General features: G+C 46.7%; 1 protein-coding gene across 2 annotated transcripts in view; it reads left to right on the top strand.

Annotated features, from left to right (window-relative positions):
- Positions 1–10,226: 10,226 nt before the first annotated feature.
- ITPK1 (inositol-tetrakisphosphate 1-kinase) overlaps positions 10,227–23,643 on the top strand; it is a 197,317-nt gene continuing 183,900 nt past the window's right edge. Inside the window, exons 1-2 of one of the 2 annotated variants that reach the window (XM_073638286.1) lie at positions 10,227–10,603; positions 12,918–13,107. In XM_073638286.1, the coding sequence (XP_073494387.1) occupies positions 13,013–13,107 (95 nt within the window). In that variant the 5' untranslated portion in view covers positions 10,227–10,603; positions 12,918–13,012. The remainder of the gene's footprint in view (positions 10,604–12,917; positions 13,108–23,643) is intronic. The other variant, XM_073638284.1, reaches the window with a different exon arrangement.

The raw sequence follows: 23,643 nt of genomic DNA, 5'->3' as shown, positions 1-23,643 counted from the left end.
GTCTCTGGGTAAAGGGTAGGTACGACCTGTGATGGCTGAACCTCCAGGTAGGCTAGCAGGCAGATGGAAGATGTATGCTCCCAGGTGAGCAAGCGAGAGTCTCTGGATGAACGGGTGGTCACAGCATGTGACGGCGGATCTTCCAGGTAGGCAAACAGGCAGGTAGCGGAGGAGCGCTCCCAGGTGAGCGGGCAAGAGTCTCTGGAATAGCAGGTGGTCACAGCACGTGACGGCGGAGCCTCCAGGTAGGCAAGCAGGCAGGTAGCGGAGGAGCGCTCCCAGGTGAGCGGGCAGGAGTCTCTGGAATAGCAGGTGGTCACAGCACGTGACGGCGGAGCCTCCAGGTAGGCTAGCAGGCAGGTAGCAGATGTGCGCTCCCAGGTGAGCGGCCAAGCTGGTCCATAGACAGACTGACAGGAGTAGGAAGGCAGACCGTCGGACCTCAGGCTAGCAAGCAGGTAGCAGGAATATCAGGCAGGAAACAGACAGCAAACTGGCAGGACTCTGGCAGGAATCAGGCAGGTAACTGACAGGTAACTGGCAACGGGACCTGAGGGCTGAAGCAGAGTAGTGAACAGTGCAACAACATTGCTCGGGCACCTCCATTTTGGAGGAGGTGCCTTATATATGGTGAAGTCCTCCGGCCATTGGCCGGGGACTCCTTAGGACGGCGCGCGCGGCCCCTTTAAGAGGGAGGGAGCGCGCGCGCGCGCGCGCCCTAAGCACAGTGGCCGGGAAGGAGCGCGCGCTGCCAGCAGAGCGGGAGGAGGACGCCGGGCTCGGAGCAGAGAGGTGAGGGGAACAGCGTCCCTGCCTAGCAGAGGGTAGGGACGCCGACGCTACAGTAGCCCAAAAAACTAATTCTCTGTACAGCGAACTCACATTTCTCCAGCTTAGCAAAAAGCGAATTGTCCATTAATAACTGTAATACCTCACGTACGCTCCGCCAATGAGACTCCAGATCAGGCGAATAAATCAGAATGTCATCCAAATACACAACCACATTTTTGCCGATTAAAGGTCTAAGGATGTCATTAAAAAGATTCTGAAAAAATGCAGGAGCATTGGTAAGACCAAAAGGCATCAACAGATTCTCAAAATGACCCACAGGAGTGTTAAAAGCAGTCTTCCATTCATCACCCTCCTTCATGCGCAACAAATTGTATGCCCCCCGGAGATCAATTTTAGAGAACCACTTGGCCCCCACTAACTGGTTAAATAAATCAGGAATCAATGGCAGTGGGTAAGGATTGCGTACAGTAATTTTATTAATCTCACGAAAGTCCAGACAAGGACGTAAACCGCCATCTTTTTTTTTACAAAAAAAAATCCAACAGCCACAGGAGACTTGGAAGGCCTAATGTGACCGGCGGCCAAGCTTGTCTGTATGTATTCCTCCAAAGCCTTTCTCTCAGGAATAGTAAGATTAAATAAACGACTTTTAGGAAGAGTCGCTCCAGGGACAAATTCAATGGTACAATCATAGTCTCTATGGGGAGGCAAAATTTGTGACTCCTCCTCAGAAAAAACTCCAAAAATCCTGAATAGGTACAGGTAATTCCCCTTTTTCCACCGCAGCAATACGTCTATTACAACACTTGTCATAACATTTAGGGCTCCAGGACTTAATTTCATTGGTAGACCAATCCAGTACAGGATTGTGCAATTTTAACCAGGGTAACCCCAATATTACTGGAGAAGGCAAATTATCCAATACCACCAAATCCAAATTCTCTTGATGAATACCATTAATAGTGAGGGGAAATTCACAGACCTTATGAGTAACACTCTTCAAGGGAGAGCCATCAACAGAAACCACAGCAATAGGGGATGACAAAGTTTTAGGTTCTAATCTAAGTTTTTCCAAGAATCCCCCATCAATCACATTCAGAGTAGAACCACAATCCACAAATACCCGAAATTCAATTAATTCATCCTGAGCAGCGGTAGTAGCAGATAGGAATACTCCCTTAGAATTTAAACAGGCAATACATGCATGACTGACCATTTTTTTTTCTTTCTTCATACGAAGCACACAGTTCTTAATAAAATGACCAGAATTTCCGCAATAGAAGCACAAGCCTTCAGAAAGCCTGCGGTCTTTTTCCTGAGAGCGGGGTGCCATCGCCCCAATCTCCATCGGCTCTCCATTGTCAGCACAGACCCTCTCAGGACTCGGAGCTGACATAGCAGAGGATTTGCTCTCATTAACCCTTGCACGCAGTCTCCTGTCCACCCGTATAGCTAATTGCATAGCCTCCTGCAAGTTTCCAGGTGTGGGATAAGCAATCAGTAAATCCTTAACCCTTTCACCTAGCCCTGCAAGAAACAAGCTTTTCAAAGCTGAATCGTTCCACCCCACCTGGGCAGACCACCGACGGAAGTGAGAACAATATTTTTCCACATTACCTGATCCCTGCCTCAAACGTCTCAATTCAGACTCAGCAGATGAGACACGATCAGCATCATCGTACAACAAACCCAAAGCAGAAAAAAAACTATCCACTGATCTAAAGCACGGATCACTAGGTTGGAGAGAGAAGGCCCATCCCTGAGGATCTTTGCGCAAAAGTGACATTATGAACCCTATGCGCTGTGATGCGAGAGATATATACCGTATGGGAATAAAAGGGCCAGAAATAAGAGGAAACCAATATGGTTGAACAAGAACGTAAAAGGGGCGTTAAATAGCAAAAAAGAGGCATTCAAGAGATTAAAACAGGAAAACGGTAAGGAGGCACTAATGTGTTACAAGGAAAAAACGAGAACCTGTAAAAAACAAATAAAAATAGCGAAGGAGGAAACAGAGAGACGTATTGCTAGGGAAAGTAGATCAAATCCCAAACTGTTCTTTACGTATATAAATAGTAAAAGGATCCAATCGGATAATATTGGACCGATAAAAAGTGAGGAAGGCAAAATCATAGACAAAGATGAGGATAAAGCTAATCTATTAAATAATTTTTTTTCGACAACTTTCACAACGGAAATAGAACTAACAGGAGAAATGAGAAGTGACAAGCTTAATCCTCCACTAAGTATGACTAATCTAACCCAAGCTGGGGTACAGAAACGCCTCAGTAACATTAAAATAAACCTGATGGCATACACCCACGGGTACTAAGGAAACTAAGTAATGTGATAGACAGACCGTTATATCTTATATTTAAGGACTCTGTTGAGACTGGGTCTGTACCACTTGATTGGCGACAGGCGAATGTAGTGCCAATATTCAAAAAGGGAGCGAAAAGTGACGCCGGGAACTATCGGCCGGTGAGTCTGACGTCCGTTGTGGGCAAAATTTTTGAAAGCTTCATTAAAGAGGCAATTACGGAGCATCTTGATGCTAATAATCTTTTAATCCCAAACCAACATGGATTCATGAGGAATCGCTCCTGCCAAACAAACCTGATTGACTTCTACGAGGAGGTGAGCTCTCGAGTAGATCAGGGGGAACCAGTGGATGTCGTGTATCTCGACTTCTCAAAAGCGTTCGATAGCGTGCCACATAATAGGTTGGTATACAAAATGAGAATGATGGGGCTGGGGGAAAATGTCTGCAAGTGGGTAGCTAACTGGCTAAAGGATAGAAGGCAGAGGGTGGTTATAAATGGAATATACTCAGATTGGGTAAGCGTCACTAGTGGGGTACCACAGGGGTCTGTACTAGGCCCAATGTTATTTAATATCTTTATTAACGACATAGTCAACGGGATAAATAGTAAAATATCAATATTTGCAGATGACACAAAGTTATGTAAAACAATTAATACAAAAGAGGACAGTGCAGATCTACAGAGGGATTTGGATGAGCTGGGTAGGTGGAGCATTAAATGGCAAATGAGGTTTAACGAGGAGAAATGTAAGGTCATACATATGGGAAGGAAAAATGGAAGTCACCAGTACTCACTGAATGGGAAATCATTGGGGAATTCAGAGATGGAGAAGGACTTGGGCATCTTGATTGATAGCAAACTAAATTGGAGTGCCCAAAGTCAGGCCGCTGCTGTAAGGGCAAACAGGGTAATGGGATGTATCAGAAGAGGTATAGCTGCAAAGGAGGAGAACATTGTTCTTCCACTGTATAAAGCACTGGTCAGACCACACTTGGAATACTGTGCTCAGTTATGGGCCCCAATATATAGAAAGGATATAAATGAGCTTGAAAAGGTACAAAGGAGGGCAACAAAATTAATAAAGGGAATGGAGGGACTGCAATACCCAGAGAGGTTGGCAAAACTAGGAATATTCAGCCTGGAAAAGAGAAGGTTGAGGGGGGACATAATAAATGTGTACAAATATGTTAGGGGACAGTATAGAGATCTTGCCCGGGATTTGTTCAAAAGGAGGGATATTACGGTAACAAGAGGGCACTCACTAAGACTGGAAGAGAAAAGGTTTCAGCACCAGCATAGGAAGGGGTTCTTTACGGTAAGAGCAGTGAGAATATGGAATTCACTGAGTGAGGAGACGGTAATGTCGGATTCACTACACCAGTTCAAGCGGGGACTGGATGCATTTCTAGATACCAGGCAGATTTCAGCATATACTTAAAAATAAAATAAAATAGTAGGTTGATACAGGGATTTATTCTGACTGCTGGTTTCAGAGTCGGGAGGGAATTTTTCCCCAGGTGAAGATTGGCCAAATCATTTGGGGTTTTTACCCTCCTCTGGATCAACTTTAGCAATTACAGAACTAACAGGTCGAACTTGATGGATGGACGCAAGTCTTTATTCGGCTTTACAAACTATGTTACTATGTTACCAGAGGATCCGGGTCTCAAACGAAAATACAATAAACAAGCATTTTTAAAAGAAAAATAATCTTGTTGTTCGCCCAAAAAATAAATCAGGCAGACGTACCTTAGGTTCCACAAAATGCGCTCCAGAACAGCTACTCACGTGTTGTTGGAGCTTGGCCACCTCCAGAGAGAGTCCCTGCAAGCGTTTAGCCAAATCTTGAACCGAGACCATGATGGAAAACTGGAGGTCTTTCCTCTGTACGAAGACCTATAGATGTGAGGGAGGGATCCCTACAAGAACTAGGGACTGGGATAAGTTGGACACCTCCTAGCAGAAATAGTAGCAGTCAAAGACAAACACACAACAGAAAGCATAGAGGTCAGAAGACCTAGCAAAACTAACAGAGAACGGCAACAGAGCACCAAGCTAGCTCAAGAGTAGTAAATACAATGAAGTCCAGCAAGGCCAGGAGGGCGGAGCCGGATTAAATAGGCAAAAATGGTCATGTGACCAGCAAACTAAAAAAAAACTAACAGGAGAGTTCTAACACCATGTCTGTATGGGGCTCTGTGCGGCCCCTCATGTTCTCCTCCATGTCTGTATGGGGCTCTGTGCGGCCCCTCATGTTCTCCTCCATGTCTGTATGGGGCTCTGTGCGGCCGCTCATGTTCTCCTCCATGTCTGTATGGGGCTCTGTGCGGCCGCTCATGTTCTCCCTCCCCATGTCTGTATGGAGCTCTGTGCGGCCCCTCATGTTCTCCTCCATGTCTGTATGAGACTCTGTGCGGCCCCTCATGTTCTCCTCCATGTCTGTATGGGGCTCTGTGCGGCCCCTCATGTTCTCCTCCATGTCTGTATGGGGCTCTGTGCGGCCGCTCATGTTCTCCTCCATGTCTGTATGGGGCTCTGTGCGGCCGCTCATGTTCTCCTCCATGTCTGTATGGGGCTCTGTGCGGCCGCTCATGTTCTCCTCCATGTCTGTATGGGGCTCTGTGCGGCCCCTCATGTTCTCCTCCATGTCTGTATGGGGCTCTGTGCGGCCGCTCATCTTCTCCTCCCATCTCTGGGGCTCTGTGCAGCCGCTCATGTTCTCCTCCATGTCTGTATGGGGCTCTGTGCAGCCGCTCATGTTCTCCTCCATGTCTGTATGAGGCTCTGTGCGGCCGCTCATGTTCTCCTCCATGTCTGTATGGGGCTCTGTGCGGCCGCTCATGTTCTCCCTCCCCATGTCTGTATGGAGCTCTGTGCGGCCCCTCATGTTCTCCTCCATGTCTGTATGGGGCTCTGTGCGGCCCCTCATGTTCTCCTCCATGTCTGTATGGGGCTCTGTGCGGCCGCTCATGTTCTCCTCCATGTCTGTATGGGGCTCTGTGCGGCCGCTCATGTTCTCCTCCATGTCTGTATGGGGCTCTGTGCGGCCCCTCATGTTCTCCTCCATGTCTGTATGGGGCTCTGTGCGGCCGCTCATGTTCTCCTCCATGTCTGTATGGGGCTTTGTGTGGCCGCTCATGTTCTCCCCCCATGTCTGTATGGAGCTCTGTGTGGCCCCTCATGTTCTCCTCCATGTCTGTATGGGGCTCTGTGCGGCCCCTCATGTTCTCCCTCCCCATGTCTGTATGGGGCTCTGTGCGGCCCCTCATGTTCTCCCCCATGTCTGTATGGGGCTCTGTGCGGCCGCTCATGTTCTCCTCCATGTCTGTATGGGGCTCTGTGCGGCCCCTCATGTTCTCCTCCATGTCTGTATGGAGCTCTGCGCGGCCGCTCATGTTCTCCTCCATGTCTGTATGGGGCTCTGTGCGGCCGCTCATGTTCTCCTCCATGTCTGTATGGGGCTCTGTGCGGCCCCTCATGTTCTCCCCCATGTCTGTATGGGGCTCTGTGCGGCCGCTCATGTTCTCCCCCATGTCTGTATGGGGCTCTGTGCGGCCGCTCATGTTCTCCCCCATGTCTGTATGGGGCTCTGTGCGGCCCCTCATGTTCTCCTCCATGTCTGTATGGAGCTCTGTGCGGCCCCTCATGTTCTCCTCCATGTCTGTATGAGACTCTGTGCGGCCCCTCATGTTCTCCTCCATGTCTGTATGGGGCTCTGTGCGGCCGCTCATGTTCTCCTCCATGTCTGTATGGGGCTCTGTGCGGCCCCTCATGTTCTCCTCCATGTCTGTATGGGGCTCTGTGCGGCCGCTCATGTTCTCCCCCATGTCTGTATGGGGCTCTGTGCGGCCGCTCATGTTCTCCCCCATGTCTGTATGGGGCTCTGTGCGGCCCCTCATGTTCTCCTCCATGTCTGTATGGAGCTCTGTGCAGCCCCTCATGTTCTCCTCCATGTCTGTATGAGACTCTGTGCGGCCCCTCATGTTCTCCTCCATGTCTGTATGGGGCTCTGTGCGGCCCCTCATGTTCGCCTCCATGTCTGTATGAGGCTCTGTGCGGCCGCTCATGTTCTCCCTCCATGTCTGTATGGGGCTCTGTGCGGCCGCTCATGTTCTCCCTCCCCATGTCTGTATGGGGCTCTGTGCGGCCGCTCATGTTCTCCTCCATGTCTGTATGGAGCTCTGTGCGGCCCCTCATGTTCTCCTCCATGTCTGTATGGAGCTCTGTGCGGCCCCTCATGTTCTCCTCCATGTCTGTATGGGGCTCTGTGCAGCCGCTCATGTTCTCCTCTATGTCTGTATGGGGCTCTGTGCAGCCGCTCATGTTCTCCTCTATGTCTGTATGGGGCTCTGTGTGGCCGCTCATGTTCTCCTCCATATCTGTATGGGGCTCTGTGCGGCCGCTCATGTTCTCCTCCATGTCTGTATGGGGCTCTGTGCGGCCGCTCATGTTCTCTCCTCCATGTCTGTATGGGGCTCTGTGCGGCCGCTCATGTTCTCCTCCATGTCTGTATGGGTCTCTGTGCGGCCGCTCATGTTCTCCCTCCCCATGTCTGTATGGGGCTCTGTGCTGCCCCTCATGTTCTCCCTCCCCATGTCTGTATGGAGCTTGTGCTCTGGGCACAGTCATGGGGAATAGATAAGGCCCGTCCCCAAACTGTTCCCACAAAGCTGAAGCTACAAGTGTCCACTATGTCTTGTGCTGAAAATTAAGATTCTCCATCACTGGAGCTGAGGGTCCACGGCTGTCCCCTGATAACAGCCCAAAGCATTATCCTCCTCCCCCATCTGTACACCGGCACAATGCAGTCAGGGGGTGACGTCCTCCTGGAATCACCAGACTCCATCAGACACAGAGAAGTGCGATCCATCACTGCACAGATCACGTCTCCTCCAGAGTCCAGTGCTGTCGGCTTTACACCACTCCATCCTACGCTCGGCATTGTGCTTGGTGATGTACGGCTGCATGCAGCTGCTCGGCCATGAAGCTCCCAGCGGGGGAGCAGTGTTTGTGCTGATACCAGAGGAGGTCTGGACTCTACAGTTATGGGGTCAGTGGAGCGTTGGGGACTTTTCTGCCCTCTGCTTCTCAGCCCCCTGCTCTGTAATGTTACGGGGTCTCCACTTCTCAGTAGTATCACTCACAGGTGATGCTGTTAGTCATGTGCATGGATTAGGTACACAGGTGGTACTGTACAGATTACTCAGGTGGTACTGTACGGATTAGATACACAGGTGGTACTCTTTGGATTAGGTACACAGGTGGTACTGTATGGATTAGATACACAGGTGGTACTCTATGGATTATGTACACAGGTAATACTGTACGGATTAGATGCACAGGTGGTACTCTATGGATTATGTACACAGGTAATACTGTACGGATTAGATACACAGGTGATACTCTATGGATTATGTACACAGGTAATACTGTACGGATTAGATACACAGGTGGTACTCTATGGATTATGTACACAGGTAATACTGTACGGATTAGATACACAGGTGGTACTCTATGGATTATGTACACAGGTAATACTGTACGGATTAGATACACAGGTGGTACTCTATGGATTATGTACACAGGTAATACTGTACGGATTAGATACACAGGTGGTACTCTATGGATTATGTACACAGGTAATACTGTACGGATTAGATACACAGGTGGTACTCTATGGATTATGTACACAGGTAATACTGTATGGATTAGATACACAGGTGGTACTCTATGGATTATGTACACAGGTAATACTGTATGGATTAGATACACAGGTGATACTCTATGGATTATGTACACAGGTAATACTGTACGGATTAGATACACAAGTGGTACTCTATGGATTATGTACACAGGTAATACTGTACGGATTAGATACACAGGTGATACTCTATGGATTAGGTACATAGGTGGTACTGTACGGATTACTCAGGTGGTACTGTACGGATTCGATACACAGGTGGTACTCTTTGGTTTAGGTACATAGGTGGTACTGTACGGATTAGATACACAGGTGATACTCTATGGATTAGGTACATAGGTGGTACTGTACGGATTAGATACACAGGTGGTACTCTATGGATTAGGTACATAGGTGGTACTGTACGGATTAGATACACAGGTGGTACTCTATGGATTATGTACACAGGTAATACTGTACGGATTAGATACACAGGTGATACTCTATGGATTAGGTACATAGGTGGTACTGTACGGATTAGATACACAGGTGATACTCTATGGATTAGGTACATAGGTGGTACTGTACGGATTAGATACACAGGTGGTACTCTATGGATTAGGTACATAGGTGGTACTGTACGGATTAGATACACAGGTGATACTCTATGGATTAGGTACATAGGTGGTACTGTACGGATTAGATACACAGGTGGTACTCTTTGGCTTAGGTACACAGGTGGTACTGTACGGATTAGATACACAGGTGATACTCTATGGATTAGGTACATAGGTGGTACTGTACGGATTAGATACACAGGTGGTACTCTATGGATTAGGTACATAGGTGGTACTGTACGGATTAGATACACAGGTGATACTCTATGGATTAGGTACATAGGTGGTACTGTACGGATTAGATACACAGGTGGTACTCTTTGGCTTAGGTACACAGGTGGTACTGTACGGATTAGATACACAGGTGATACTCTATGGATTAGGTACATAGGTGGTACTGTACGGATTAGATACACAGGTGGTACTCTATGGATTAGGTACATAGGTGGTACTGTACGGATTAGATACACAGGTGATACTCTATGGATTAGGTACATAGGTGGTACTGTACGGATTAGATACACAGGTGGTACTCTATGGATTAGGTACATAGGTGGTACTGTACGGATTAGATACACAGGTGGTACTCTATGGATTAGGTACATAGGTGGTACTGTACGGATTAGATACACAGGTGGTACTCTATGGATTAGGTACATAGGTGGTACTGTACGGATTAGATACACAGGTGGTACTCTATGGATTAGGTACATAGGTGGTACTGTACGGATTAGATACACCCCTCTCCTTCGCTCTGGACTCTGCACTACTTTTGCCTCCTCCGCCGTCTCCCGGGAGCGCCGCTGCTCAGTGCTGCCCTCTGGTGGGCGGCGGCGGTATCTCCTCGCTGCACTTCCTCTCCATTCAGAGGCGCCTGTGCTGCAGACTGTGCCTCGTTTTCCTCTCGCAGCCGCCAACTTCCAGGCTGCTCTTCCCCTGTCAATGCAAGGAGCGTCCCCGCAGCAGGAGAGGCGCGGAGCTCCGGCAGAGGGTGTGCCCTGGCCCCGGGTCCTCAGCTCACTGTGTGCCCTCCCAACCTGCGAGAGAAGCTGAGACCAGGGAGGGACCAGCTCAGCAAATGGAGATCTGAGAGAGGGGGAGGGAAGCAGTCACCAAGAGAGCGAGGGAGACAGTCAAGACACAGCTCCTCGGCGAGAGGGAGACCCCACTGCACAGCGGCCGCTCTCCAGGTTGGTGGGGAAGGTGCCATGTGGGAGGGGGGCACTGACCTACTTCATCCATGCGCTTCGCTTTCTGCCTGGGGAAGCTGTTCCTGTGCACTCGACCGGGCTTCCTGCAGCTTGCCCCTGCCTACCTGTGCTCCTGCCTTGCAGCGTGCCCCTGCCTACCTGTGCTCCTGCCTTGCAGCGTGCCCCTGCCTGCCTGTGCTCCTGCCCGCAGCGTGCCCCTGCCTACCTGTGCTCCTGCCTTGCAGCGTGCCCCTGCCTACCTGTGCTCCTGCCTACCTGTGCTCCTGCCTTGCAGCGTGCCCCTGCCTACCTGTGCTCCTGCCTTGCAGCGTGCCCCTGCCTACCTGTGCTCCTGCCTACCTGTGCTCCTGCCTTGCAGCGTGCCCCTGCCTACCTGTGCTCCTGCCTTGCAGCGTGCCCCTGCCTACCTGTGCTCCTGCCTTGCAGCGTGCCCCTGCCTACCTGTGCTCCTGCCTTGCAGCGTGCCCCTGCCTACCTGTGCTCCTGCCTTGCAGCGTGCCCCTGCCTACCTGTGCTCCTGCCTTGCAGCGTGCCCCTGCCTACCTGTGCTCCTGCCTTGCAGCGTGCCCCTGCCTACCTGTGCTCCTGCCTTGCAGCGTGCCCCTGCCTACCTGTGCTCCTGCCTTGCAGCGTGCCCCTGCCTACCTGTGCTCCTGCCTTGCAGCGTGCCCCTGCCTACCTGTGCTCCTGCCTTGCAGCGTGCCCCTGCCTACCTATGCTCCTGCCTTGCAGCGTGCCCCTGCCTACCTGCTCTCTTGCCTTGCAGCGTGCCCCTGCCTACCTGCTCTCTTGCCTTGCAGCGTGCCCCTGCCTACCTGCCCTCTTGCCCCTGCCTGCCTGTGCCCTGCCTGCCCTCCTGCCTGTGCTCCTGCCTTGCAGCGTGCCCCTGCCTGCCTGTGCTCCTGCCTTGCAGCGTGCCCCTGCCTACCTGTGCTCCTGCCTTGCAGCGTGCCCCTGCCTACTTGTGCCCCTGCCTGCCCTCTTGCCTGTGCCCCTGCCTGCCCTCTTGCCTGTGCCCCTGCCTGCTCTGCAGCTTTCTCCTGCCTGCCCTCTTGCCTGTGCCCCTGCCTGCTCTGCAGCTTTCTCCTGCCTGCCCTCTTGCCTGTGCCCCTGCATTGGCACTGGAGGCTGCTGTGGGATGATGCCCTGCCCCTGTGCTGGACAGGAGTAAAGTGGTTAGTTCTGGGCTGGTGCCACCTGCTTCACCCCTGGCACCGCTGCCACTTTCCTCCTGATAATGCACATTCCAGGTGAATAGATCTGGGGCTTTTATATGATGCATTCATCATTTTTTCGTTTTGTTCATCCTGTTTTCCATTCCTAGTTGCATACAGTTAGTTCTTCTTTCTCCAGGTGGCATTTTCTGGCCACGTCGTCTGCACTATAACTGCTGGCAGGTCTGATTATTAGATGATGACAAGTTCTGTAACTCTCCAGTACATTGTACGTCTGTATTTCTCATTGTTTCCAAACTCTCTGCTTGCTGTCAGTGAATGGTGATATTTTCCTTTTAGATGTCACAGCTGTCCCGACCTGGTCCTGATCGCACAGCAGAGGGGCTGTGTATGACTGCTATGGGTCTGAATGGAAGGACTGGACAGGTTTATTTCCCAGAGGATTATTTACACTGATACATTGTAACAAACAAAAGCCTCAGCTGCGTGAACGGAGGGAGGACTGGGCAGATATTTTTTTAGCCTTTGAAGAATAATTTCCCGTCATTGTCAGAAAACGGAGCTCTTAAAGCTGACATTGTTTAATAGAAAGTTGCTGTACTTTGATCATATGGTCGTTCTATTAGTCTATAGGCCTCTGATCAGCTTTCTTAGAACAAGTCCTATCGTCTTCTGTTTGTGCATTGTGGATTGTGCAATCCTCTTGGCCGGGGTTCTGCTGGCACTGGAGGGATTCATCCCAGATTTCTTACTGTCAGACATTTTTCTACTTGCAGTCAGATCTGTCGGGTCCAATGGGGACATGAGTGTAATCCATAGAGTTATTTACTGCGCTGATAGCAATATCCTACCACAAGGACAACAGGTCCCAGCACTCCTGCTGCATGTTTCTCCCCTCTGCTGATCTGGATCATGTACTGAACAGGGTCAGGGTCCATCTTGCCTGTTGCACCTGCCACTAAGCTGCTGAATAATTTAGGTTTCCAACTGCATTTCCTCCGTTCTCTGTGCACAGTACTTCCCTTTGTCTGTTGCTGGTGACCCTATGTTTGTTTTTTATTTTATTTTTTGCAAAGAATGAACCCACTTGACATTTCCCGTCTTTTTTATTCCATCAGGTGAAGATCGCATCGGTCACGAGAGGCCTCCCCGTTTGTTGTGTCTGGTCCCGGGACTAATCCCTCAGAGGTCCCTGCAGTGACAGGTGCCAAAAATGCAGACGTTCCTGAAAGGGAAGCGGGTCGGCTATTGGATGAGTGAAAAGAAGATAAAGAAATTGAATTTCCAGGCCTTTGCGGAATTGTGCAGGTGGGTGACATGTGCATGGCCTGGCCTGATCCTCTCTGATATTTCTCTGCTTTTGGACTAGTTTCTATTCCTTTATATCTTTTGCAGATCATTTACTTTTCTAGGAAACCTTGTGCCTAAACCCTTGTAATTAACTGTTATAGGAAACTGTATTTTTATAGATTTATAATATTGTAGATATTTATTACTTGTTTATTTGGGTAGAACGAGAAGCTGGAGGCTTTCATCTGTTATGTACAGTGAGGTAGAGCCGATAGTCTAGGTCTGTCGGCCGGGTGCTCCCTGGACTCATCGCTCTTCTTCTTACTCACATACACATGTATTGTCTACTTGGCTGAGTCTGGTGGGAAGAAGTGAGATAAGCCACTGCCAGACACCTCTGTCACCAAAAAACACTTATCAACCCTGATAACAAAAGCATTGGGTCCCTGAAATTCATCCTACCCAAACCTTCTTTTTTGTTACCTAACATCGTAAGTCCTGGGAAAAGTCTGAAGACACCCATACACATAAGGACCGGTCCAGCTGAAAATTGACTGATCTAGACTCTTTGCTCTAATGTGTATGGGGGCAGACAGTAAATAAAGTAATTAAAGGGGTTTTCTACTCTGTAAAGTTACCAATGGTTACTGGTGTGGAAGTTGGATTCCTGGAGATCTCATCGATCACTTAAAAAAAAAAAAAATCCTTTAGCTAAACATTGCAAAAATAAATATAATTTATATTATATTTATTATATATAATTATAATATATTATAAATAAAATAAACTTTAGACGGGTTTGGAGTGGATGGAGTTTGTTACAGATACCAGTGATTGTGTCCACCACAATTAGTCACACACGTATAAGGACCTCCACCCCTTTCCTTCTCTCTTTTCTCTTTCCTTCTCTCTTTTCTCTCTTTTCTCTTTCCTTCTCTCTTTTCTCTTTCCTTCTCTCTTTTCTCTTTCCTTCTCTCTTTTCTCTTTCCTTCTCTCTTTTCTCTTTCCTTCTCTCTTTTCTCTTTCCTTCTCTCTTTTCTCTTTCCTTCTCTCTTTTCTCTTTCCTTCTCTCTTTTCTCTTTCCTTCTCTCTTTTCTCTTTCCTTCTCTCTTTTCTCTTTCCTTCTCTCTTTTCTCTTTCCTTCTCTCTTTTCTCTTTCCTTCTCTCTTTTCTCTTTCCTTCTCTCTTTTCTCTTTCCTTCTCTCTTTTCTCTTTCCTTCTCTCTTTTCTCTTTCCTTCTCTCTTTTCTCTTTCCTTCTCTCTTTTCTCTTTCCTTCTCTCTTTTCTCTTTCCTTCTCTCTTTTCTCTTTCCTTCTCTCTTTTCTCTTTCCTTCTCTCTTTTCTCTTTCCTTCTCTCTTTTCTCTTTCCTTCTCTCTTTTCTCTTTCCTTCTCTCTTTTCTCTTTCCTTCTCTCTTTTCTCTTTCCTTCTCTCTTTTCTCTTTCCTTCTCTCTTTTCTCTTTCCTTCTCTCTTTTCTCTTTCCTTCTCTCTTTTCTCTTTCCTTCTCTCTTTTCTCTTTCCTTCTCTCTTTTCTCTTTCCTTCTCTCTTTTCTCTTTCCTTCTCTCTTTTCTCTTTCCTTCTCTCTTTTCTCTTTCCTTCTCTCTTTTCTCTTTCCTTCTCTCTTTTCTCTTTCCTTCTCTCTTTTCTCTTTCCTTCTCTCTTTTCTCTTTCCTTCTCTCTTTTCTCTTTCCTTCTCTCTTTTCTCTTTCCTTCTCTCTTTTCTCTTTCCTTCTCTCTTTTCTCTTTCCTTCTCTCTTTTCTCTTTCCTTCTCTCTTTTCTCTTTCCTTCTCTCTTTTCTCTTTCCTTCTCTCTTTTCTCTTTCCTTCTCTCTTTTCTCTTTCCTTCTCTCTTTTCTCTTTCCTTCTCTCTTTTCTCTTTCCTTCTCTCTTTTCTCTTTCCTTCTCTCTTTTCTCTTTCCTTCTCTCTTTTCTCTTTCCTTCTCTCTTTTCTCTTTCCTTCTCTCTTTTCTCTTTCCTTCTCTCTTTTCTCTTTCCTTCTCTCTTTTCTCTTTCCTTCTCTCTTTTCTCTTTCCTTCTCTCTTTTCTCTTTCCTTCTCTCTTTTCTCTTTCCTTCTCTCTTTTCTCTTTCCTTCTCTCTTTTCTCTTTCCTTCTCTCTTTTCTCTTTCCTTCTCTCTTTTCTCTTTCCTTCTCTCTTTTCTCTTTCCTTCTCTCTTTTCTCTTTCCTTCTCTCTTTTCTCTTTCCTTCTCTCTTTTCTCTTTCCTTCTCTCTTTTCTCTTTCCTTCTCTCTTTTCTCTTTCCTTCTCTCTTTTCTCTTTCCTTCTCTCTTTTCTCTTTCCTTCTCTCTTTTCTCTTTCCTTCTCTCTTTTCTCTTTCCTTCTCTCTTTTCTCTTTCCTTCTCTCTTTTCTCTTTCCTTCTCTCTTTTCTCTTTCCTTCTCTCTTTTCTCTTTCCTTCTCTCTTTTCTCTTTCCTTCTCTCTTTTCTCTTTCCTTCTCTCTTTTCTCTTTCCTTCTCTCTTTTCTCTTTCCTTCTCTCTTTTCTCTTTCCTTCTCTCTTTTCTCTTTCCTTCTCTCTTTTCTCTTTCCTTCTCTCTTTTCTCTTTCCTTCTCTCTTTTCTCTTTCCTTCTCTCTTTTCTCTTTCCTTCTCTCTTTTCTCTTTCCTTCTCTCTTTTCTCTTTCCTTCTCTCTTTTCTCTTTCCTTCTCTCTTTTCTCTTTCCTTCTCTCTTTTCTCTTTCCTTCTCTCTTTTCTCTTTCCTTCTCTCTTTTCTCTTTCCTTCTCTCTTTTCTCTTTCCTTCTCTCTTTTCTCTTTCCTTCTCTCTTTTCTCTTTCCTTCTCTCTTTTCTCTTTCCTTCTCTCTTTTCTCTTTCCTTCTCTCTTTTCTCTTTCCTTCTCTCTTTTCTCTTTCCTTCTCTCTTTTCTCTTTCCTTCTCTCTTTTCTCTTTCCTTCTCTCTTTTCTCTTTCCTTCTCTCTTTTCTCTTTCCTTCTCTCTTTTCTCTTTCCTTCTCTCTTTTCTCTTTCCTTCTCTCTTTTCTCTTTCCTTCTCTCTTTTCTCTTTCCTTCTCTCTTTTCTCTTTCCTTCTCTCTTTTCTCTTTCCTTCTCTCTTTTCTCTTTCCTTCTCTCTTTTCTCTTTCCTTCTCTCTTTTCTCTTTCCTTCTCTCTTTTCTCTTTCCTTCTCTCTTTTCTCTTTCCTTCTCTCTTTTCTCTTTCCTTCTCTCTTTTCTCTTTCCTTCTCTCTTTTCTCTTTCCTTCTCTCTTTTCTCTTTCCTTCTCTCTTTTCTCTTTCCTTCTCTCTTTTCTCTTTCCTTCTCTCTATTTTCAGATACAAAATTGAATTTTCCTCAACATATATGATTTTCATATAGGCGGTTATCTTACAACATTATATGGTTCAATATATTACCATTTGAATTGATATATTTTTATTTTTTTTTAAAAAGTGACCCCATTTGAAATTTGGTCATTTTTCTATATTTCTATTTTGTTATATTTTTCTTGATTTGTAAAATGATTAATAATTAATGCTTAATTGGTGTTTAATAAAACAGATTGAATATAAATAAAATAAACATTGTAAAAGTAAGAGTGTGTTATAATGACCTTATGATAGAAGAATATACACCGTGAATCGTGATGTATAGATGATATTGCGTCTCTCGCAGTTGAAGAAGCTCCTTTGTTAAAACCACCAAGGTTTACTTAGGGTTCACCACTTCTGCTATTAAGCAACGCAACAAATTGCCAAAATCTACCAAAACATTTTGGAATTTATCCATCAGGGTCATCGCGGCATTTAATTATTATGAAAGCAGAAGTTCTGCAACTTTCTTACATACCGGGTTGCAATTTCTCACCATCTTCAAGATTGCTTTCAGTGAATGGAAACTTTTAATTGTTTACGTCCGAAGACTGAAAACCTCACAGCTGAGGGTTTGTTACATTAGTCCAGTGAACGAAGTGCATTAGCAGCACTAATCTCTCCCTGCTGCAGTTTGGTACATTGTGTCAGTGTAGATAATGGTCCTGAATCATCAAGTGGTTTTACCAAACTGGACGCCATACAGGGTAGGGTAGAGCAGATCTTTTTGCTCCTTTCTGTTTGGGACTGGAGAAGGAATTACCGAGGCTGATCAGTCTATAGAAATGATTGGTAGGAAAACAGTCACGTGATCCCTCTGTCGCCTCCGTTCTCTTGTGTATGGGGGTCTGACATCACTTGTGTGTGAGAACCCCTTTAAGTACAGGGCGGATGTTTCTTGCCGCCTCGGTGAGATTTCTTGTTACGTGGCCGCACGGAGTATAACTGGCAGGTTCCTAGAAAGCGATGTGAGTGATGTGACTGCTGCAGGGTTTGGAGCCTGTCCGGATCGCCTGCAGCCAGTAACCTGTGTGCAGCCTGCCAGCTCGCCTCCGCCGCTCCCCGCTGAGGATCCCTTTCTGCACCTCTCCCCCCGGCTGCTTCTCACTTTGTCTCTGATGGGTCTGGTCTGGGTCATCTCCAGTATTTATCCCTATTGTGATGATTCGGACTAATCCTGTAACATATATTGTTCCCAGGACAGGTTGGGGATCAGATTTCTGTGCAATCTCCTGACATCATGCCGCGCGACTGTTACTATTATATAATATAAATTATAGCTGTATAATGGTCAGGCTCTGACATCACACAGTATGGAGGCGCCACTCTTCTCTCCACTTGTCTATAGTCACCTGCTGATGGCCACTGACCGGTCATGTAATCACGTTTTCTTGCACAGATACAACAGAAAACAGTAAGTGGCTAAGCCAAACTCAACAACCTCCATACTTACTAGACCTGGCTGAGCCCACTGGTAACGTTGGGATCAGCCGACAGTCTAATGTGTATGGGGGCCTCACGACTCATGTTTTTGTGGGAGGGAAGGACCCGGCAATTGAAATTTCAGCGGCCGATCCATTTGTTAGGTAGGGAGATATGTCCCTGCCAAAGGAGTCTGGAAAAGGAGGAGGGAGGCTGGCGGACGAGTCTGGAAAAGGAGGAGGGAGGGTGGCGGACGAGTCTGGAAAAGGAGGAGGGAGGGTGGCGGACGAGTCTGGAAAAGGAGGAGGGAGGGTGGCGGACGAGTCTGGAAAAGGAGGAGGGAGGGTGGCGGACGAGTCTGGAAAAGGAGGAGGGAGGGTGGCGGACGAGTCTGGAAAAGGAGGAGGGAGGGTGGCGGACGAGTCTGGAAAAGGAGGAGGGAGGGTGGCGGACGAGTCTGGAAAAGGAGGAGGGAGGGTGGCGGACGAGTCTGGAAAAGGAGGAGGGAGGGTGGCGGACGAGTCTGGAAAAGGAGGAGGGAGGCTGGCGGACGAGTCTGGAAAAGGAGGAGGGAGGCTGGCGGACGAGTCTGGAAAAGGAGGAGGGAGGCTGGCGGACGAGTCTGGAAAAGGAGGAGGGAGGCTGGCGGACGAGTCTGGAAAAGGAGGAGGGAGGCTGGCGGACGAGTCTGGAAAAGGAGGAGGGAGGCTGGCGGACGAGTCTGGAAAAGGAGGAGGGAGGCTGGCGGACGAGTCTGGAAAAGGAGGAGGGAGGCTGGCGGACGAGTCTGGAAAAGGAGGAGGGAGGCTGGCAGACGAGTCTGGAAAAGGAGGAGGGAGGCTGACGGACGAGTCTGGAAAAGGAGGAGGGAGGCTGACGGACGAGTCTGGAAAAGGAGGAGGGGGGCAGAGGGGTCTGACAGCGATTCTCATATATTGCAGATTTCCAGCAGGGTCCTCGCTTCTCTTGGTATCTGATTTATGTGCTTGTTATTCTGTAATGTCCTTTATTGTCTGTGCAAGTCCCCTCTAAAATATAAAGTGTTGGCGCTATAGAAAAGAAAATTATTGTTAGAGGATACAGGAGCACTTGGATTGAGCTGAGCGTTCCTGTGTATGGAGGGACCCGAGAGAGAGCTGTTGGCTGAACAATCATTTGGCCGACAGCAGTGTAATCTAATATATTTGGGGGTGTTGAGGCACAAATGGCGATCTCCATGTTCCTTTTTGGCCTCTGGGCCCAGCCTGCTTCCACAGACTCTCGAGGCAGATATAGGAGTCTGGAAATGGTGCGGCCCCCTGCGGTTCAGCCTCCAGGTTGTGGTGGGTTCTTCCTCCGGCTCAGGTTCTTGTACAGCCGGCTTAGTCTGCTTTGCATAGTTCTGTCGGGTTCGGCTTTGTTTCCTTGAACAGGTTATTTGGAATAGGCACACATTGCCTGTGGTGTTTTTAAGAACGGAAGCCGGACCCTGAAGATATGTCAGATATGTCCTCTGTTTGCACAGTAAACATCAGTGTCTGTTGTTCCTTCACCCCGGAAACTTCTGAAGAGAACGGTGTAGAAGAGGTCGTCCCGTGTAGGTGACTGCTGTGTGACAGGGACTAATGCCGCTCGTATTCATTACCCTGCAGCCACAGTACTGATTGGATGGTCAGTGCCCCCTTCACTGGTAATAGACACACTGGATGGCTCTGGTATGGTGGCAGGCGGCGGGATAGAGGTGGCACCATGGCTGCACTGGACATTGCTGGGCTATTCTAGTGATGGTCCACCAATGTCAGTAATGAGTGCCCGCCAGCAGGGGGTGCACAGGATGAGAGTAATAGTGTCTGGTGTGGTCTTTGGGCTTCCCCATACAGTTCCATCTATTAATTACCATACTCCAGCAGAGCCGTGGAGGACGCTGCAGGTAGCGCAGGGCATTAGTATTCCTCGGCTCCTGCAGACCCGGCTCTTGATGCTGGTGGTGAGTCACGCGGAGAGCGTCTTGCAGCCGCCGTCGTCTATTTGTGGTTGCACATCTGATATTTAGTGAGAGAAGGCGGCAGGGTGTTCCTGTATCCTGGTTACCGTCGCTCCGATTCTCTCTACATACAGATAAGGTGCCATCAATTTACTGTACAGTTATTAAGGAATGGAGCTCGTTTTTTACATTTTTATTTTATTTTTACTCTTCCAACTATTGGGAGAAATGGTATCCGGAGACGTCACCCGTTCGTTCTTTCTTTCTTTCTTTTTTTTTCTTTAGTCTCTCAGGACAGGAAAACATTTAATTGATGCAAGTGTTATTGGTCATATTCACTGGGAATCAAGGCCACATTCAGTATTTGGTCAGTATTTTACATCAGTATTTGTAAGCCAAAACCAGGAGAGGAGCAATCAGAGGAAAAGTATAAGGGTATGTTCACACGGTGCGGATTTGCTGCGGTTTTTACGCTGCCTCAAAACCGCAGCGGCCAGATGTTACAGCATAGTGGGCATGGGATTTCTAGAAATCCCATGCCCACGATGCGTTTTTGTGCACCTGCGGAGACTGACATGAGGTGCGTTTTTCAGATCCACAGCATGTCTATTTCTCTTGCGGAAACGCATGTGGATTTTCCCCATAGACTTGCATTAGATGAAGAAAATCCACATGTGTGTTTTGTGTGCGTTTCCGCAGCGGAAATACAAACGCTACATAATGATCAAAAGTTTGTTTGAAAAAAAAAACTATTCTCTAATTTCAACATGAAGGCATAAAAAAAACCCCACAAAACCGCATGTAAAAACCGCACCAAAAAACACAAGTAACCTAATTTGCATATTAGGGGCGGAAATGGTACAGAAATTCTGCAGCGTTAAAACCACAGCAAATCCGCACGGTGTGCGCATACCCTAATAGCAACACGTCACCACTTCTGTATTTTTCACCCGCTGCTGATTTTGAGTTACAAATACTGAACATGTGAACGTGGCCTATAAGCGTCTGTGAGCAGCACAGACCCCTGTTATATAATTTATATGCATTTCCCAAGCTCCTGGAAGATAAACTGCTCCATAGACCCCATATTTGTCATTGTGCCTTTTTTTTCCTGGAGTAAAAATTGTTCTCTCAACTTTTCTGTTTGCACCTTGTTCATGATTTAATTTACACTTTTGTTGAAGAAATCTTTACTTGCTTTCTTCTTTTCTGTTTTTTTGTCCTTGCCGTTATGGACATGGTTTACATTATACAGATTTATTGGACTAATTTGCCATTTGCGACTTTTGAAATATTACAACATTTTTGCCAAACTGAAGTCCAGTTCCCTAGTGGGGTACAAACTACAATTTTATTTTTGCAAAGTCGGAGACTAACATGAGACATTTAAAGGATCGTGCGACACTTGGCTCTAAAAAATGCAAAAAAAAAAAAAGAAAAGGTAAATGCGGGAGAGGAGAGCATATTTGATTTTGTGCAGAATTTGTCAATCCGCATGTGTCATTTTGAAGAATCTGGTGCAAAAAAAAAAAGAAACAAATTAGTACATTGGAGTAGGAATCGAAGTATTGTCCGTCCTCGGAGCTTTTCTGCACAATGAGAAATTGCACTGCAGATAGTGTTTATTTCTGGAAATGGTGGGAGTAAATATTAACACCGGAGGATCGGAAAATGCTCGTGATGGATGATCTGATGTAAAGACGTCGGCCTCCGGAGCAGGAAGTTTCAGGATCCCCAGATCTTATCGCCGGTTCTGCCTCCATCTCAGGACATGTAAACGACAGTCCGCAGAGCGCAGGCCGGATCATCGTGTCCAGCTAGGAATATTTCTCATGGGACCGAGCCCTGGGTTATGGTCTGGACGTCACAGCATACAGAGGCACTCTCGTAAGCATCGGCTTCCTATTGTATAGTGCTTGGGCAAAGGGGTTAGGAATCCTCCTGATCATCCAGAGCAGAGGACAAACATTGCAACAAGTTGCTTTTGGTGTGGAGGACTGATGGCACGTATGCGCTACATGATCTACTTTCTATATAATATATGCAGATACAGAGAGGGTGACCTGCACTGGTGTTTGGCCAAAGTAGACAACCGCTTTAAATCCGTCAGTCCTGATACCATCCCTTGTGCAGGTGACAACTCCGCAGAGTCTGACTTTTATGTCTGATGCAGACTTGGGGCAAACTGATATTTTGCTGCCTGCTTTTCTGCACCCAGGACCCAGCACTCAACTCGCAGACTAATATTTCTGTCATTTATTTATTTATACCTTATGATTCCTATGTGCGTCCTGTGACTTTCTTCAGAAGATCCTGATAGTTTGTTTTTTTTTGCGCCCTGTTACGGTTGATGTATTGAGAGGAGCCTCTTGTCTCTGGTGGGTTACATAATAACTCGTTATTACTTTACAGCTGGAGGCAGACGGCGCAGGATAAGCCTGGACTTTACAACAATCTCTGTATATTATAAACCAGCACAGTCCATTCTCTTACTGGTTTGTTTTTTTTTGTCCATGAACAATTTTTTCTTCTTAGAGTGTGTGTGTGTGTGTGTGTGTGTGTGTGTGTGTGTGTATATATATATATATATATATATATATATATATATATATATATATATATATATATATATATATATATATATATATATATATATATATATATATATATATATATATATATATATATATATATATATATATATATATATACACACACACACATATACACAGGGAGTAAAATATGTAAGTATTGAACATGTAACCAATGTTCTCAGTAAATCTATTTCTAATGGTGCTATTGACATGAAATTCTCCCCAGATGTCTGTAACAACGCATCCAATCCACACATGCATAAAACTAACCATAAATGTCCTTAAATTATGTGTCATAATGAGAAATGAGACAGGGAAACGTATTGAACACATGAAGAAAGAGAGGAGCAAAAAGCCCCGAAAAGTCCTGACACTGGCTGAAATCTAAATAGAAAGCAATCCTACTACTTAGTGACAAATAATCAGCTGGTTCCACTGACGATAAAAAGGAGTCTCATTACCAAGGGACCACACAAGATACATCTCATGATGGGGAAAGCCAGTGAGCTGTCTTAAGACCTTAATAACCTTATTGTTGCAAAATATCCTGATGGCATTGGTTACAGGAGAATTTCTAAACTACTGAAGTTGCAGTGAGCCATAACCTAGAAGTAGAAAAAGCATTTCACCATAAACCGGCCATGGCTAGGTGCTCCCTGCAGGATTTCAGACAAAGGAGTGAAAAGAATTATTAGAAGAGTTGTCCAAGAGCCAAGGACAGCTGTGGAGAGCGACCGAAAGACCTGGAATCAGCAGGTACAATTGTTTCAAAGAAAACTATAAGTCATGCAAGCAACCTCCACGGCCTGAATGTACACTCACCACGCAAGACTCCATGGCCTGTATGCACGCTTACCTCTGCAAACCTCCATGGCCTGTCTGCACGCTCACCTTTGCAAACCTCCATGGCCTGTATGCACGCTCACCTTTGCAAACCTCCATGGCCTGTATGCACGCTCACCTTTGCAAACCTCCATGGCCTGTATGCACGCTCACCTCTGCAAACCTCCATGGCCTGTCTGCACGCTCACTATGTAAGACTGCATTGCGGAACAAAAAGCATGATCAAGTGCGTTTAAATGTTCTTGAGAAAACCTTAGGCAAGCCTGTGAAATATTGGGAGAATATAGTCTGGTCAGATGAGAATGACATTGAACTCTTTGGATGCCATAATGCACACAATGGTTGGAGGCCAAAAGGCACTGCATATCACCCCAAAAACACCATACCAACAGTGAAGTATGGAGGTGGGAA

The sequence above is a fragment of the Phyllobates terribilis genome, unplaced genomic scaffold (assembly GCF_046119375.1).
Source record: "Phyllobates terribilis strain yellow unplaced genomic scaffold, ASM4611937v1 Scaffold_7__3_contigs__length_470593459, whole genome shotgun sequence".
Classification (NCBI taxonomy): Eukaryota; Metazoa; Chordata; class Amphibia; order Anura; family Dendrobatidae; genus Phyllobates; species Phyllobates terribilis.
This window is presented reverse-complemented; position numbering and strand designations above follow the sequence as displayed.